This window comes from Camponotus floridanus, unplaced genomic scaffold, assembly GCF_003227725.1.
Source record: "Camponotus floridanus strain SB8 unplaced genomic scaffold, Cflo_v7.5 scaffold444, whole genome shotgun sequence".
NCBI lineage: Eukaryota > Metazoa > Arthropoda > Insecta > Hymenoptera > Formicidae > Camponotus > Camponotus floridanus.
Window position 1 is genome coordinate 37,003 of NW_020229597.1, and position 14,795 is coordinate 51,797.

At 28.1% G+C, this 14,795-nt stretch overlaps 2 protein-coding genes across 2 annotated transcripts; both read right to left on the minus strand.

Annotated features, from left to right (window-relative positions):
• Nucleotides 1-260: 260 nt before the first annotated feature.
• LOC112639064 (proto-oncogene tyrosine-protein kinase ROS-like) lies at nucleotides 261-4,792 on the minus strand. Its single transcript, XM_025411886.1, has 5 exons — nucleotides 3,357-4,792; nucleotides 2,063-2,167; nucleotides 1,706-1,884; nucleotides 970-1,440; nucleotides 261-700 (listed from the first exon to the last, which is right to left on the minus strand). The coding sequence occupies exons 1-5, from the start codon at nucleotides 4,687-4,689 to the stop codon at nucleotides 353-355; spliced, it is 2,436 nt and encodes an 811-aa protein (XP_025267671.1). The 5' UTR covers nucleotides 4,690-4,792; the 3' UTR covers nucleotides 261-352.
• A 59-nt stretch (nucleotides 4,793-4,851) lies between these two features.
• Nucleotides 4,852-12,176, minus strand: LOC112639062 (proto-oncogene tyrosine-protein kinase ROS-like). Its single transcript, XM_025411885.1, has 6 exons — nucleotides 11,946-12,176; nucleotides 6,947-7,088; nucleotides 6,294-6,387; nucleotides 5,545-5,865; nucleotides 5,053-5,367; nucleotides 4,852-4,873 (listed from the first exon to the last, which is right to left on the minus strand). Exons 1-6 carry the CDS (start codon nucleotides 12,090-12,092, stop codon nucleotides 4,852-4,854), a joined length of 1,041 nt encoding a protein of 346 aa, XP_025267670.1. The 5' UTR covers nucleotides 12,093-12,176.
• Nucleotides 12,177-14,795: the final 2,619 nt, after the last annotated feature.

The window sequence follows — 14,795 nt, forward strand, 5'->3', positions numbered from 1 at the left end:
AAAAAATATTGTTTAAACATATACATATATATAATCACAATCATAAAATTTCGCTTTGATCACTCAAAAACACAAATTAGATATATCATCATATTATTTGATTTTGTACAATCATGAAAACGGATGTTATATTTTTTAATAATAATCAAAATTGTATGGAAAGTAAGATTACAAAATTTTCATTGATACATGTAACATTAAAACAATTTTCATTGATACATGTAACATTAAAATTAAACCTAAAAATAATCAGATCAGACTCAATTTAGAAATATCCTAGAAATATTTTTTGTACATTAAGATTTATTGAATCGTTTGGAAAATAAGATAAACATTAATTTAAATATATCGGCTAAATAGTATCGACTGGACTTAGTAAGGCATCCTCTATGTTCTTTCTTAATGCTGTAATACTTTTCAGACAAAATTCGAAATTAGGTCTAGCATCCGCTGCACTCCAGCAACGTAGCATCAACTGGTACAAAGATGACGGACAGTTAAGAGTCATCGGTAACCTGCCTCCAGCACGTACATAATTTATTACTTCTTTATCAGTCTTGGCAACATAAGGTTTCTCACCCAACGATGTAATTTCCCACATTAATACCCCAAATGACCAAACATCGCTTTGAGAAGTAAATATTCTGATCATCAAAGATTCGGGTGCCATCCAGCGAATAGGAAACCAACATTCTCCTGTCTAAAACACATGATTTAAACAAAAATTTAATTTTCTGGTTCAAATTGTTCATTTTTAGAATATGTGCAAAATGAAAAACGTTCATTTATCTCTATATATAAATAAAATTCTATATCTGCTATATATAAATAAAAACTATTTATATTCTATATTATATTCTATATTACTTAAAGAAACAATGCAGAATACTATTAGGATAAAAAAAAATGGAAAGTATTTTAAAAAGAATTCAATTTTTAATCATTAAATTTTTTCATAATTGTATTTACCATGCGATAATAATCATCCTTGTAGATATTTCTAGCTAGTCCAAAATCTCCAATTTTGATGACACGATTCTCGCGATTTCTCGAAGATACTAAACAATTGCGACACGCTAGATCTCTATGTACGAAACGCAACTCTTCCAAGTAACAACAACCTCGCGCAACATCTTCGCACATGGCGAGCAAATCTTGTAAACGCAGAGCAGGCGAATCTGACGCTTGCAAATTTCGACATTCTCTCAAATATTTTAACAGATCAGTTTCCATCAATTCCAACACTAGTAACGGAGAATCTCCATCTAAACAAACGGCAAACAATTTTAATATATGTTTGTGTTGAAAATGATTCATAAGCTTGGCTTCCTTTAACAATTTCTCTTTCTCATGGGAAGAAGCATCTTTTCGAAGCGTTTTTATTGCAACGGATATCTCTGTGCCCGATTTTTCTAAATCCTTCACCTTTCCTTGAAACACCTGCAAAATATTTCAGACAAATTTACATGCGTACTTCATTAGAAAATATAGTTAAATGTCAAGTAATATTATATTTTACTTTATATTAAATAATTCAATAAAAAATATATAATAAAGTGCATGCTTGTTGTCTCACGTAAATTTTATATTACTTATAATTTATTATAAAAATTCATGCAATTTATGTCTTTATTAGAAAATATGTATCTGTTTTGTTAATCCAAAAATTAATTTGAAACATTGCTTGAAAAAAATTAATTTTTACCGTTCCGAATGCGCCGCTACCAAGATGTTTTGTAAGTGTTATTTGATTTCGTGCGATTTTAGTTATCGCACATTCATCTAGAGTGTTTCGCCAAGGTACTTCATGTAGAATCGCCAATTCTATATCGGTCATTGTTGAAGACAAAAATTGTTCATTATTACCTCTGCGTTGACGATACACTATTATAAAATTTCAATTTAATTATGTAATAATATGTATTATAAATTTTACTGTTTTTTAGTAAATATATTCGTTTAATTTTATATAAGCAAATTACTATTTTCAGTAAATCTCTAGATATCAGATATATATGTATAATCTACAATTCAAGTCGACTTCTACATCAAATATACTTACAACGATAAATGTAGAAAACGCAGATTATAGGAACTATAACCATGAAACTTAACATCAATAATAAGTCATATTTATTCGCTATTATTCCAGGAGTGCTCGGAATATCTAAATTAAGCAAAAGTATAATTTTAATATCTTTGTGTGTGTATATTTTTACAAATTTTATAATTTTTACTTATAACTTTATTATAAGATTTAATTTTTTTTAATTTTAGGCCTATTCATATCGAAAAAATATCAGCACATAATATTATAATATCTATGCAGCACAAAATATTACAACTACTTTGCAACAATGTTGCAATATTACAAATTACAACATTACGGAAACATTGTAGAAATATAAATTAATAAAGTGTGAATTAGATATTAATAATATGATATTCATATTTTGAAAACACTTTAAAACTATAACACTCTTTAATTTATCTATAAAAATAATGTATTAATACATTTTTTTATTATATATGCGATGAATTTTACTTTTTTGCAGAAGTCAAATGAATTATTGACACAAATAATATCGAGTAAATTAAAGTAATTCTAACCTACAGAGCCTTGTTATTTTTTCATTAAAATATAGATAACATTTTATATCAATGTTAAAATATATTTTATGATATATTTTGACTTCATGTACGAATACGATATTAATCTTCAAAAATAATATATCTTTTTATTATATTAAGAATATATATTATTATATCTATCATTATATTTTCCTATGCATTTTTCTGTATTTGTCACATGCAAATATATGTAATTATAACAAATTTTTTAAATTTTTAAATAAAAATGTAATTAGGAATGTATAATTAATTCTATAACTAATATATAAATGTGTATAAAATACCCATTATAAGAGTATACAGAACATTTAAAATAAAAAAAGTGATTCGTAAGTAATAGTTTAGAGCAATTTTGTATAAAAATATAACATTTTATTTTATATGATGTTATGTTTAAATATAATTTTGCAATATATTAGATATCATAAACTAATATTTATATCAAGCTTTTTAATTTAATTAAATGTTTCCAAGATATTCATATATCAAAAATATTTTATACGTTATGTTATTAAATGGTTGCAGTAACGTTACATTCTTTCCAATATATTACACTGTAATATTATTTCATTGCAAAAAGAGGATACTTTAACTTTATCACAAGCTTATAATAATAACTCAGCAAAGTTTCGCATTCGATTTGCAATATTGCAATGTTTCAATGAAATTATTCTTCAATATATCCGCAACCTTATCGTGCTGTATAGGTATTTTAATTTGCTTACCACGTTTGCTACCACGTGTTGAAAAAATAAATCTTTCATCAGCCGGCCATATAAAAGTTTCATCATATTCGAGATATCTCAATATCAAGCGAAACTTGTATAAAGTTCCCGATTGTAAATTTTTGACATAGTACATTACTTTATCTTTATAATTCGTTTTAAAATTCTTCATTGTTTGCCACTTTTCTGCTGCAATCTCTTTGTATTCCAGTATACAAAAGATCGTCAGATTAATGTTGGAGATCCATGAAATGATCATGCTATTTATGTCGACCTCGTCCAAAGTAATATTGTTTGGTTCTGAGGATATGTGAACGATCTTGCTTAAACTCTCGTTGTACAAATCGCTTGAATTAATTGGGTACACACGCACGTATATCAAGTAATCTTGTACTGGTAGCGACAAGTTAATCTTTGTGAAAAATCTGCCATCTACCATACGTTTCGGCATATTAATAAATTGTTTGCTCTTTTGTTGTATGCCGTTCACAAATATAACTGACGTCCAATGCACTTCGTAAGTCAGGTCCGCACAGTTTAATTTCTTGGGTGGCATCCAATGAACTACTGCTATAGTAGGCGTCAAAACTAAAACACTTATGTTTTCTGGTGCATTAAGCTTGCCCGAATTAATTTTTATTGGTATCACATTCGAATCGAATGGATTTATTGATAATTGATCAAAGTAAACATTTTTTAAAGTAAATTTCAACTTATAGTCTGTAAACGGTATTAAATTCTGAATCTCGTAATATTGCTCGCACGTCTGCACATTGAATTCTTCAGACTTGTTGAGATTTTTGTCTACACAATGCTGGCTTACAGAGATAGTATATATAGTAGTCGGTAAATTATATCTTTTGCATCCACTCTTTACAACCGGCTCCGGAAGATTTACAAAGATGCTGTTTGCCGTTGCAGACACATTCTCAAAATTGTAAACTTTTTCATAAGGTGTCAGACATCTCATTGATATAGCTGGAGAATATGGTTGTACAGATTTATCAAAAGCATAAATTTTATAAAACATTTGATATGATTTTTCTATTATTGTCTTTTCAACATATTCAGCTGCATTTACGCTCTTGAAACTTGCATATTTCTTTTTCAAAACGTACATATATGGAAACATGGCCTTATAATGTTTTCGAAATGGTAAAATGTAGATGTTTGTTTTGTCAATCGTCATAGATTTGAATAGGATGTTATCACGCATGTTTTCGTTGTGTAAAATTGTATTGCACATAGAAATGTCAATGTCTGTCACAAATATGTAATCATCACTTAACCAGTAAATTGACGGTTCCTTATTATTCATGTTATCAATTATCATATCTTTGAAAGTTCGAGCAGCATGATAAAGTTTTGAAGAGCAAAAAGATGCATTTATCGAAACAATTTGCTCGATTATTCCATCGTAATCAGTTTTTATTATTTTGAAATGGTTTCCCCATAATTGTATATAATATAAAATTCTAAAAAATATGTAATTATTTTATTCATTATAAAACATTATTCTAACAAAAACAGAAACTTGTATGTAGTAAAAATTCGAAATTCTTATAATAACATAATAACTTATTATATTTTTTACTTGTGATCTTAATTATAAAACCTCGTAAAATTATAGAAAAATTATAGTACAAATTTGCATAAATCTTTAATGGAAAATTATTTTTTCAGGTAGTAAACGTACCCCATAAACGGTGATACATTTAAATAATGGATTGGAATATCTTCTTTGAGAATCTCATTAAATTTAATTATGCCATTTTCCCACATTGTTAAGTCAAACTTTACAATATAATAGCCTGACCATTGATAGGTGAAATATAAATTTCTTGCTACCCAGTCAATGCAGAGATTATGTAGAGTATTAGGAAAGCTAGCAATTTTTGTGATATTATTTTCATTAATCTTCAATGTCAGTAGATCTTTTCCGTTACTCCAATAAATTCTATGTTCTTGTATCAAATAAGTGACATATCTTGCAAAAACAATGGATCTATATCTGAAAAGATTATAATTGTATGATAAAAAATTATAGTCGAGATTTCTAATTTTATAGTTATGCCTACTATAATGTTGATAATAATAAACTTGTGCATAATAATAATAACTTTAACTTTATAGTTAGTGTTAAAAAAAATTTATGATAATTAGAACTATTTTTTATTAGTATACGTACGCTTGCATTACGAAATTAGTAACGTTTAAATCCACGTCCAATATTTTCGTATCTAGATCCGTTATGAGTAATAATTTAGGTATTGGATTTTCATGTGTAGTCGACACATTGATTAAATCCGTGTAAGGACCAGCAACAATTTTAGTATGCGCACGTACTCGAAAATAATATGTCGTGTTAGATGATAGATTGTGCACCGTGTGCTCCAATTTTGTAGCTGTGATATTTTTATCGTCGCAGGTTTCTTTAAAGTCCTCGAAGAAAGAACACTGCACTTGGTACACTTGTATTATTTCATCGGCAAATTCTGGTTGGTTCCATCTGTAAAAACATAAAATTTTAGCAAAACGAAATAAAAAGGAAGGCTAAAAGAACGTGGCGCAAGATGTTAGAGCGTAAAAAAGTCGAAATAATAATAAAGACTCTAAGTAAGAGACATAATATATTAATAATCAGTCAGATATAAAAATATAAAAAATATGTCTGAAAAAATTGATTCGAGTGAACAGAAAATAATAAATACGTACGTTTCGATCTTATCAAGATCCGTTTCAATGTTCGAGATGTCATTAAAAAATAAATTAAAATTAAATTAAAATAAATTAAAATAATAAATTCAAATAATTTTGAGCCATTTTGTATTTTAACAAAATTATAACAGAATTATCATTTTGATATATTTATATCGTTGAATTTAAGAAAAAGAAAGAAAAATGAAAGACAACAAACTGAGAATTTAGATTTCTTACCTCAATGTCACAAAAATGTCGTTTACTTTTTCTGTAAATTGACTGTCATATTGTACAAATGCTCTGAGAGATGTTGGCTTGTCCAAACTGCTTTCTAAAGATTTTCAGATCGTACACATTAACACAGTTATATATAAGATTAAGTGGATTATCTCAGTAAATCAGAAAGAACAATTTAATGTGAAAATAAAGGAAAGAGAAAAAATAAATATAAATACAAAATATGGAAATTAGCACAGTATTGATCCTTAAAAAAATAATATAAGAATTTTTTGCGTCATTTAAGATTTAGAAAAGTAATCGTTAACTCATGGCAAAAACGAATAAATAACTTTTACTAAAATAATAAGTACTTTTCGAAAAATTCCTATAGCTTAAGAAGTGAGAAGTATAATATTTGCGACTGCTTTAAAAGAGAGTAACATATTAATAAAATTGATTTTATCTTAAATTATAACAATTTTTATGTACAATATTATGTTTATATTATGCTTTTCTGTTTCTTTTTAGGGCAGAATTAGAATTTATATTCTTTTCAATACTGGAAGATATTTTTAGATTTAATTTCCACTTTCTCTTGAATTTAAATTATATTTACACTTTTTCATCAGAGATTTTGTTATTAATGTTTTATGCATTTTTCTGCAACTTACCAATAGATTCTGGGATGATAGAAATATTTGCAAGTATCGCTTCATCGACTTCCCGCTCATTTCTTACAGTACTATCAGAATGACTCCGGTCAGATTTGATATTTAGTATATGATGATCACTTTTCTCGGACATTGAAATATTCTTGATAAAGTGTAACATACAAAAAGAATTAAGTGAATATCATTCAGGCGATTGTTTCTGGCTTTTAATGGTAAATTATATAATATATAAAATTAAACAAAAAATTGCCATTTGTTTTTGGTTTGCTTATAATACCGGTTTGACATATACCATTCCTAAATGACATAAATTGAATGTGATGTAGTTTTATTCATATTGTTACGTCCATATCCTGAAAAGATGGACTGTATGGAAGAACGTAACTTAGTAACTTACCCCGTGACACACTTTATTCGGGCGTGTGTATGGATCGGATCGAACAAATATGAAGGGCCTGACACAGGTTAGCGACCGAAGGTCTCTTTAACTCTGCGTTTTTACGCCTATTTGTTCGGTGGTCCCATTTCGATAAAGGAATTTAATCCTTGTTACGCGGGATAGGACCTAGTGCGATCTCGGGGTTTAGAGAAGAGAACGGGTTAAATAATTAAATTCTACATTAAATAATAAAAAAAGCATATATTATATAAAACAAAATATAAGGAAAGAAAAATACATCTTAGCAGTTGTAGTTATGCATGAGTGAGTATGTGTGCGTGAGTATATATTCTCGAGTATGTTAAAATTAAAATTTTCTAAATTCGGCGAAACACAGATCCAAATTAAAATACAATAATAAAATTAAGATAAAAGATTCGCCAAGTCTAAGTTTGAAAATTATTCATCTATTTCAATGATTTCTCCCAAAGTAGTGATAATACATAGGAAAATAATATAAAGGAGAAGAAAGAAAAAGAAAAAAAATAATAATAATGCAAGGAATGGGAAATTAAAAGAAAATGAAAGGGAGTAAAGAAAAATAGAAATGAAGAGTTAAATATGTATAAAGGAGGGCTTAAACGAAATATAAAGATAGAAAACAATACAAATTGTTGATAAATAAATCAAAAAAGGCAATTAAAAGGAATTGAAAATCAAGGAATTGTTCATGAATCGCCTTGCGGAGATTCTCAACGAACAAGGAAATGTTCGTGAATCGCCTTGCGGAGATTCTCAACGAACAAGGAAATGTTCGTGAATCGCCTTGCGGAGATTCTCGACGAACAGGTAAATTATTCGCGAACCGCCTTGCGGAGATTCTAGGCGAATTAGTAAGAACTAGGAATAAGACTGGAGAAAAGGTGAGACAAGGATTGATAGTAATTAGTAAAAATTTAATGATTATTAATTGTTTAAAATTATTAGTCAGACATAGATTTTTAAATTATGAGATAGTAAGATATGGGAAAGGGAGAAAATAGAAATTATTCAAATTTACTCACAACTCGTCGGGATCATAAAAATAAGTGCGTTGATAAACTTGCAATGGCTGAAGTCGGAGGTTTATAACATGAAGAGCCGAGTAGTGGGGATGCTCATCAGAAATTTCACATGATGCACAATTAAATGTTAACAAAATCATTTTCACTGTGATATAAAACAAATTAATAACTTAATTGCATAATGCAAGAAAAGGATCCCCGAGGCTATATAATGTTAAAATTGAATGGCTGAATCTTGACTGGAGCTGTTAACTGTACTGCTTATAGTGCTAGTTAGTACTTATTAGTGAACGCTTAGTAAACTAGATAGGAAGTGAACTAATGAACTAGAGAACTTAATGAACTAATGAACTAGAGACCAAGAGAGTGCTCGCGCCTTGCGCTTGCATTTTTTAAGGTAGTTGCTCCTCCTCCTTACTGGATGGTGGGAATCTTTAAAAATCGAATCAAATGATTTCTATTACTCCCTTCTTAGGGCCAAGGAGTTAGATTTTCAATAAGAGAGGAGTGTCTTAAGATTCTAATTGGTTAAGCCCTTTTGCTCGAGATTTAGCTCCATCCAGTAGAGAGTGGGAGCGAAGAGCTGATTATCTTATCGCTTGATGATTGAGAATGCCCTGTCGAACGAACGCACGTGCAATATTAATTTATGTTTACCTGTGGTCAATTTTTCGAGGACCACAGGCTCTTTGTTTAAAATCTCTAAGATAAATCAAGTTATAACCATGGATACGAGTGGTTCGAATTTCATATACTTCCGAGTCTCATAACTCAAAAGTTTATTTAAAGTTTCTTTAGCGCTATCTCGACTGGCCATTCTCAATATTAGGTTTATGATTATAATAAAATAAACAAAGTTAAAGGCTCCTCTAAATTAACAAATCAAAATTAATATCGAAAGGCAGTTAAGAGCCAACGCAACTTCGATTGTTAGCGTGTCGATTATTTCGTGTCGTTTCTGCTGGTCCGTCTCTTGTCCGATGCATCGCTCTTCGCGCTTTGTACCGTTGAGAGGGCTTTTTGCATCGTACGTTCTCGGATGGATCAGCCTTGACGAAGTCGCGTCACTTCTATAGACCATGCATGCTCGTGACTATGCTTTCTCCTTTCTTTTGTATTTTATTGATACTGCGTTTTTATTCTGTCTCATTTGATTTATTTATTTTTTCTTTGTTTGTATTAGAATCACTGAAGAAGGCTCGAATCGAGTCCGAAACGTTTGGAATAAAGCGAATGGATCGTTAAAATCGAGTCGCTGTTTGGAAATTATTTTATCCACGCCCTACAACTGCGTTGGCTCTTAACTGCCTTTCGATATTAATTTTGATTTGTTAAATGATTATATACGCGGGTTAGGTTCCGTTTTTCTATGTGCTATCATTATTCGAACAAGGATTATTTTGTGCTTCAAATGCAAACCGATCCTTGATTTTTCTTTCACGGTATCATTTTGAAGAAAGAAAAGAATCGTGGAGTCCACCGGACGTAACAATATCATAAAATCTATTTTTTATTTATTTTTTTAAGGCATCTTGTATATCAAACATAACTCATGTCAAAAAAAAATCAATCAATAGGATAACGAGAGTCAATGAGGATTCATAACAGCTTTTATCAAGTACAAGTGAAAGTGTAGCTCTTTGCAATTATTAAAACAATTTTGTCTCACGATTTGATTCTTTCTCACGATAGCTTGGTTAACTCTATTCAATTATACCGTAACTCATATTTCTTTTTAAAAATTTGCCGACATTACTAAAGTTTTATTAATGTTTGTACTTCAAGAATAAAAAGATTAAAAATATTGTTTCTTTACAGTTATTAAATATTAGTCATAGAATTATATAAATTCTTTTATTTATTACCTTGTCAAGTTTTTTCCCGAATTCTTTCGAATGTTTGTTATATTTTTAACACAAACAAATTCACCAAACAATAAATATAAACCGATAGTATAAACCGATAATGTCTCGATAAGAATATGTGTATACAGGGTGTCCCATTTTAATGCCCCACCCCAAATAATTTTCTTATTTTTAATTTTAGAAAAAGATGTTTCAGACAAAAGTTGTATGGTTTCGAGGGGGACATAAGATGGTACCATTAATTTGATCTTGAAGAGTCACATGAAGGTTACGTGAAGATCATTTTCAATTTCTTAAATGGAACACCCTATATATTTTTGCATATTCTTGTAGCTTATCTCGAGAGCTTTCCAAAACACTATAAATAAACATTTTTTCATCAAGTACGTTTCGAGTAATGAGGCTTGAAATCATTTCTTAATTTTACATAAACCATAAAATATCTTGTAAAATATTCATTTTTTGATTATCTTACCTTAATACTTTTATGTACAAAATAATGAGAGAAATCCATTGGTGCAAAGAAAACATACAGTTGTTTTTAAGAAAAAATATGGAATTGTTAATTGCAAATTACATATTTTTTTCTTAAAAACAACTGTATGTTTTCTTTGCACCAATGGATTTCTCTCATTATTTTGTACATAAAAGTATTAAGGTAAGATAATCAAAAAATGAATATTTTACAAGATATTTTATGGTTTATGTAAAATTAAGAAATGATTTCAAGCCTCATTACTCGAAACGTACTTGATGAAAAAATGTTTATTTATAGTGTTTTGGAAAGCTCTCGAGATAAGCTACAAGAATATGCAAAAATATATAGGGTGTTCCATTTAAGAAATTGAAAATGATCTTCACATAACCTTCATGTGACTCTTCAAGATCAAATTAATGGTACCATCTTATGTCCCCCTCGAAACCATACAACTTTTGTCTGAAACATCTTTTTCTAAAATTAAAAATAAGAAAGTTATTTGGGGTGGAGCATTAAAATGGGACACCCTGTATAATTGTATATAAATGGATATATGTGCAATGAAAATTAATATAAATTCTAGCGATAGTTGTTGAATATATTGTCGATCGAAATATTAGCGTTGATAGATACAACTTGAAGAATGTTTGATGAATGATTTTTTTATCAGACAAATTTTCTATCTCGATATTTAGTAGCTCCCGTTATATAATTTTTCTAAACACAAAGAAATGATGCTAACTTTCTAAATTAATTTTATAAAATAAAATTTACATTAATATAAAGCTTTCTTTACATCAATAAATATTATATATATATATATATATATATATATATATATATATATATAAGAAAATAAAGAAATTTTAAAAATTGAAGAAAAACAACATAAAAATCTGTTGAAGTGTCATCGTATGTATATATTAATGTAGCAGATAGTAGACACACTTCATTTATTTTAATAATTGTTATTTTTAGAAATAATTATTTTATATATATATATAAATATATATATATATATATATATATATATATATACTTTATCCATCTTTTTTTACAACATCGTACATACTTTTTTTTTCATATTGAATTATTTTATTTTATCTTATCTTATTATATGTAGAATATATAATTTATTTTCATTCATGTTTAGTTACACTACTAACTGCAATAACATTTAATTGTTTCTTAATCAAACGAAAATATCTTTTACCTGCGTAAAATTTAACTCCGGACGCATGGAAACATTTTCTTGTTGGAGGATATTTGAAGTGGTAAAATCCTTCAGTGTGATAGTTGCCTTTGTCAATACTAAATCTTTCAATAAAACACAGAAAATTGTTCCAAACATGATTTGCATTTTTCGTAAACGTTTGCACTCAATCAGTTCCTGTTGAATTCTCAGTTAATTGTTTTTCTCACTCTACTAATTCTGATGTGTTAATCAAATTGACATTAATTCATATATATAAATTTATTTTCAATAAATTCTTTAAAACTCAGTTTTAACGAATTGTAAGTTATTATCTTCTAATATTATGTTTTTAGATTTCTAGATTAGATAGACATATTATGTTTTTAGATCTTAGTTTTTCTCTTTATGGTCGCGATTACAATATATATCTAGCAAACAAAGGAATATAATTATTATCAGCTTTTTTTTATTAATATTAAAGTAAAAAAACGTCGATAAAAAAATAACCACAATCAAATTATAAACGATCAGAGAAGTTATAGAATTATAGATCTTGTAACATTTTCAGCCACATATCATTTCAAGCACACGCAGCGTGTAATCGAATTCACTTGAATATTTATTACATCTAAGGTTTTATTAAATATATAATTATGACAATTCGTTCGTACGATTGTGTTATTATATACAATTGTGTTACTACGTATGCTTTTTAACATCCACTATTCGTACACAATTTTTTGTGATATTCATATGATGCAGTTTGAATCAAACGATAAGTAACGCGGTAATGCGTTTTATCTAGCGTCATAATAGTAACTGACTTTGAATGATCAATCATGTGGTGCAATGACGTTTTATTAGCGGCTTCCGTTGTAATTTATTTTTCTCCACGGAGATACTCGCGTTATTTCAAAGAGAAAATCTATAAAATCTATAAAAATTATTTGACAAAAAAGATATATACAGGGTGTTCTAGACCATCCGTAACTCCTTTTCTTTCAAAAACTAAACATTTTAGAGAAAAACGTTTTCAACAACAAATTGTATGGTTTTGAGGGGAACATAAGATGGTGTCATTGGTTTGATCTTGGATGGCATCGTTAATTTCAGGTCAAAATACCTTTAATTTCTTAAAATGGAACCACCTATTTTTTATTGCATATTCTTATAGCTTATGTCGAGAGCTTTTCCAAAATACTATAATAAAGTGTTTTTTCATCAAGTAACTTTTCGACGTATAAAGCTTGAAATCATTTCTTAATTTTACATAAACCATAAAATAATCATGTAAAATATTCATGTTTCGATTATCTTACCTTAATACTTTTAAGTACAAAATAATGAGAGGAATCAATTAGTGTAAAGAAAACACATAGTTATTTTCTAAGAAAATATGTAATTGCAATTAACAATTCCATATTTTTTCTTAAAACAACTGTATGTTATAATTGATGCTGTTCAAGAGGTTGTTATAACAAATTCTCATATAAGCACAAGAGCAGCCGCGCAGATTTAAACATGAATCAGGTTACTTCATAAAATTATTAAATATTCCCTGTGTTTACATCCATTTAAATGACATACAACATACGATCTCATACCTGGTGATATGCTACGACGAATAAATTTTTGTGAATGGGTTATTGAACACGTAAGTATATTTATATTAGTATAGTTATATTTAAAAATTTATTTTCTATTTTTTTGTTGCAACATATCAAACGTTTTATGTCGATTGATATCAGTCGTCAACTTTATACTAATAATTTATAATCGATTTACGCAGGTGAATTTCAATGTCGGAAACGATATATTTTTGAAAAATATTCTCTGGAGTGACGAGGCAATTTTTAAAAGTGACGGATGCAAAAACAGACATAATGAGCATCATTATGCGCAGCATAATCCACATTGTATGAAGGAAGTAAACATTCAAGGCAGATGGGCTATAAATGTGTGGCTAGGAATAGTAGGGGATCACATTATCGTTCCCGAATTTATTCAAGGCAATGCAGATTATTATGCAAATTTTTTATTCCATCGCTTAAACACCTTGAAGATGTGCACTAGTTAACAGGAGGGAAATAATATTTTAACAAGACGGACATGGCGTCACACTTTTTTTTGGCAAGAACCATTATAAATCAAAAATTCTGGAAGATGGATCGGACTTCATGGTTCAGGAATGCCACCACGCTCTCCGGATCTCACACCCATGGACTTTTCATGTGGGCTTTCTTAAAAAATAAAGTTTACTACCCTGCCGGAAAATGCAGAAATTCTTAAAAACAGTATTCGTAATGCGTGTGCATAGATCACTCCTCTCATGCTAAGACGAGTGAGAGAAAATTTCATGCGCAGAATTACTCTATGTTTAGAAGAAAATGGTGGTTATATTGAACAATTATTATAATTATATTTATTATATATTTAAAGACCAAAAATATTTTTCATTATAATTTCATTATTATTTTTCATTTTTATTATTAATTAATTTTTTGTTTAAATTTATTTTGTTAAATTTTATTTACATTATTAAAATATGTAATTATTAATATATATATTAAATATTATAATTAAATAAGTGTAATAATCTAAATTAATAATATGTTATAACCTATATTAAATAACAAATAAACTATGTGGAGGACACACATTCCCTATATATTATTTTCTCTATATATTATTAAATGTATTGTATCTATATTATTAAATTTTTATATATATTATATATTATTATATATTATTTATTATTATATATTATTATATATTATTATAATCTATATTATTAAATATATTTTATCTATATTATTAAATTCGCAACTGTTCACTATAACAGAATGATAAAAGTTGATTTCCTTTTCT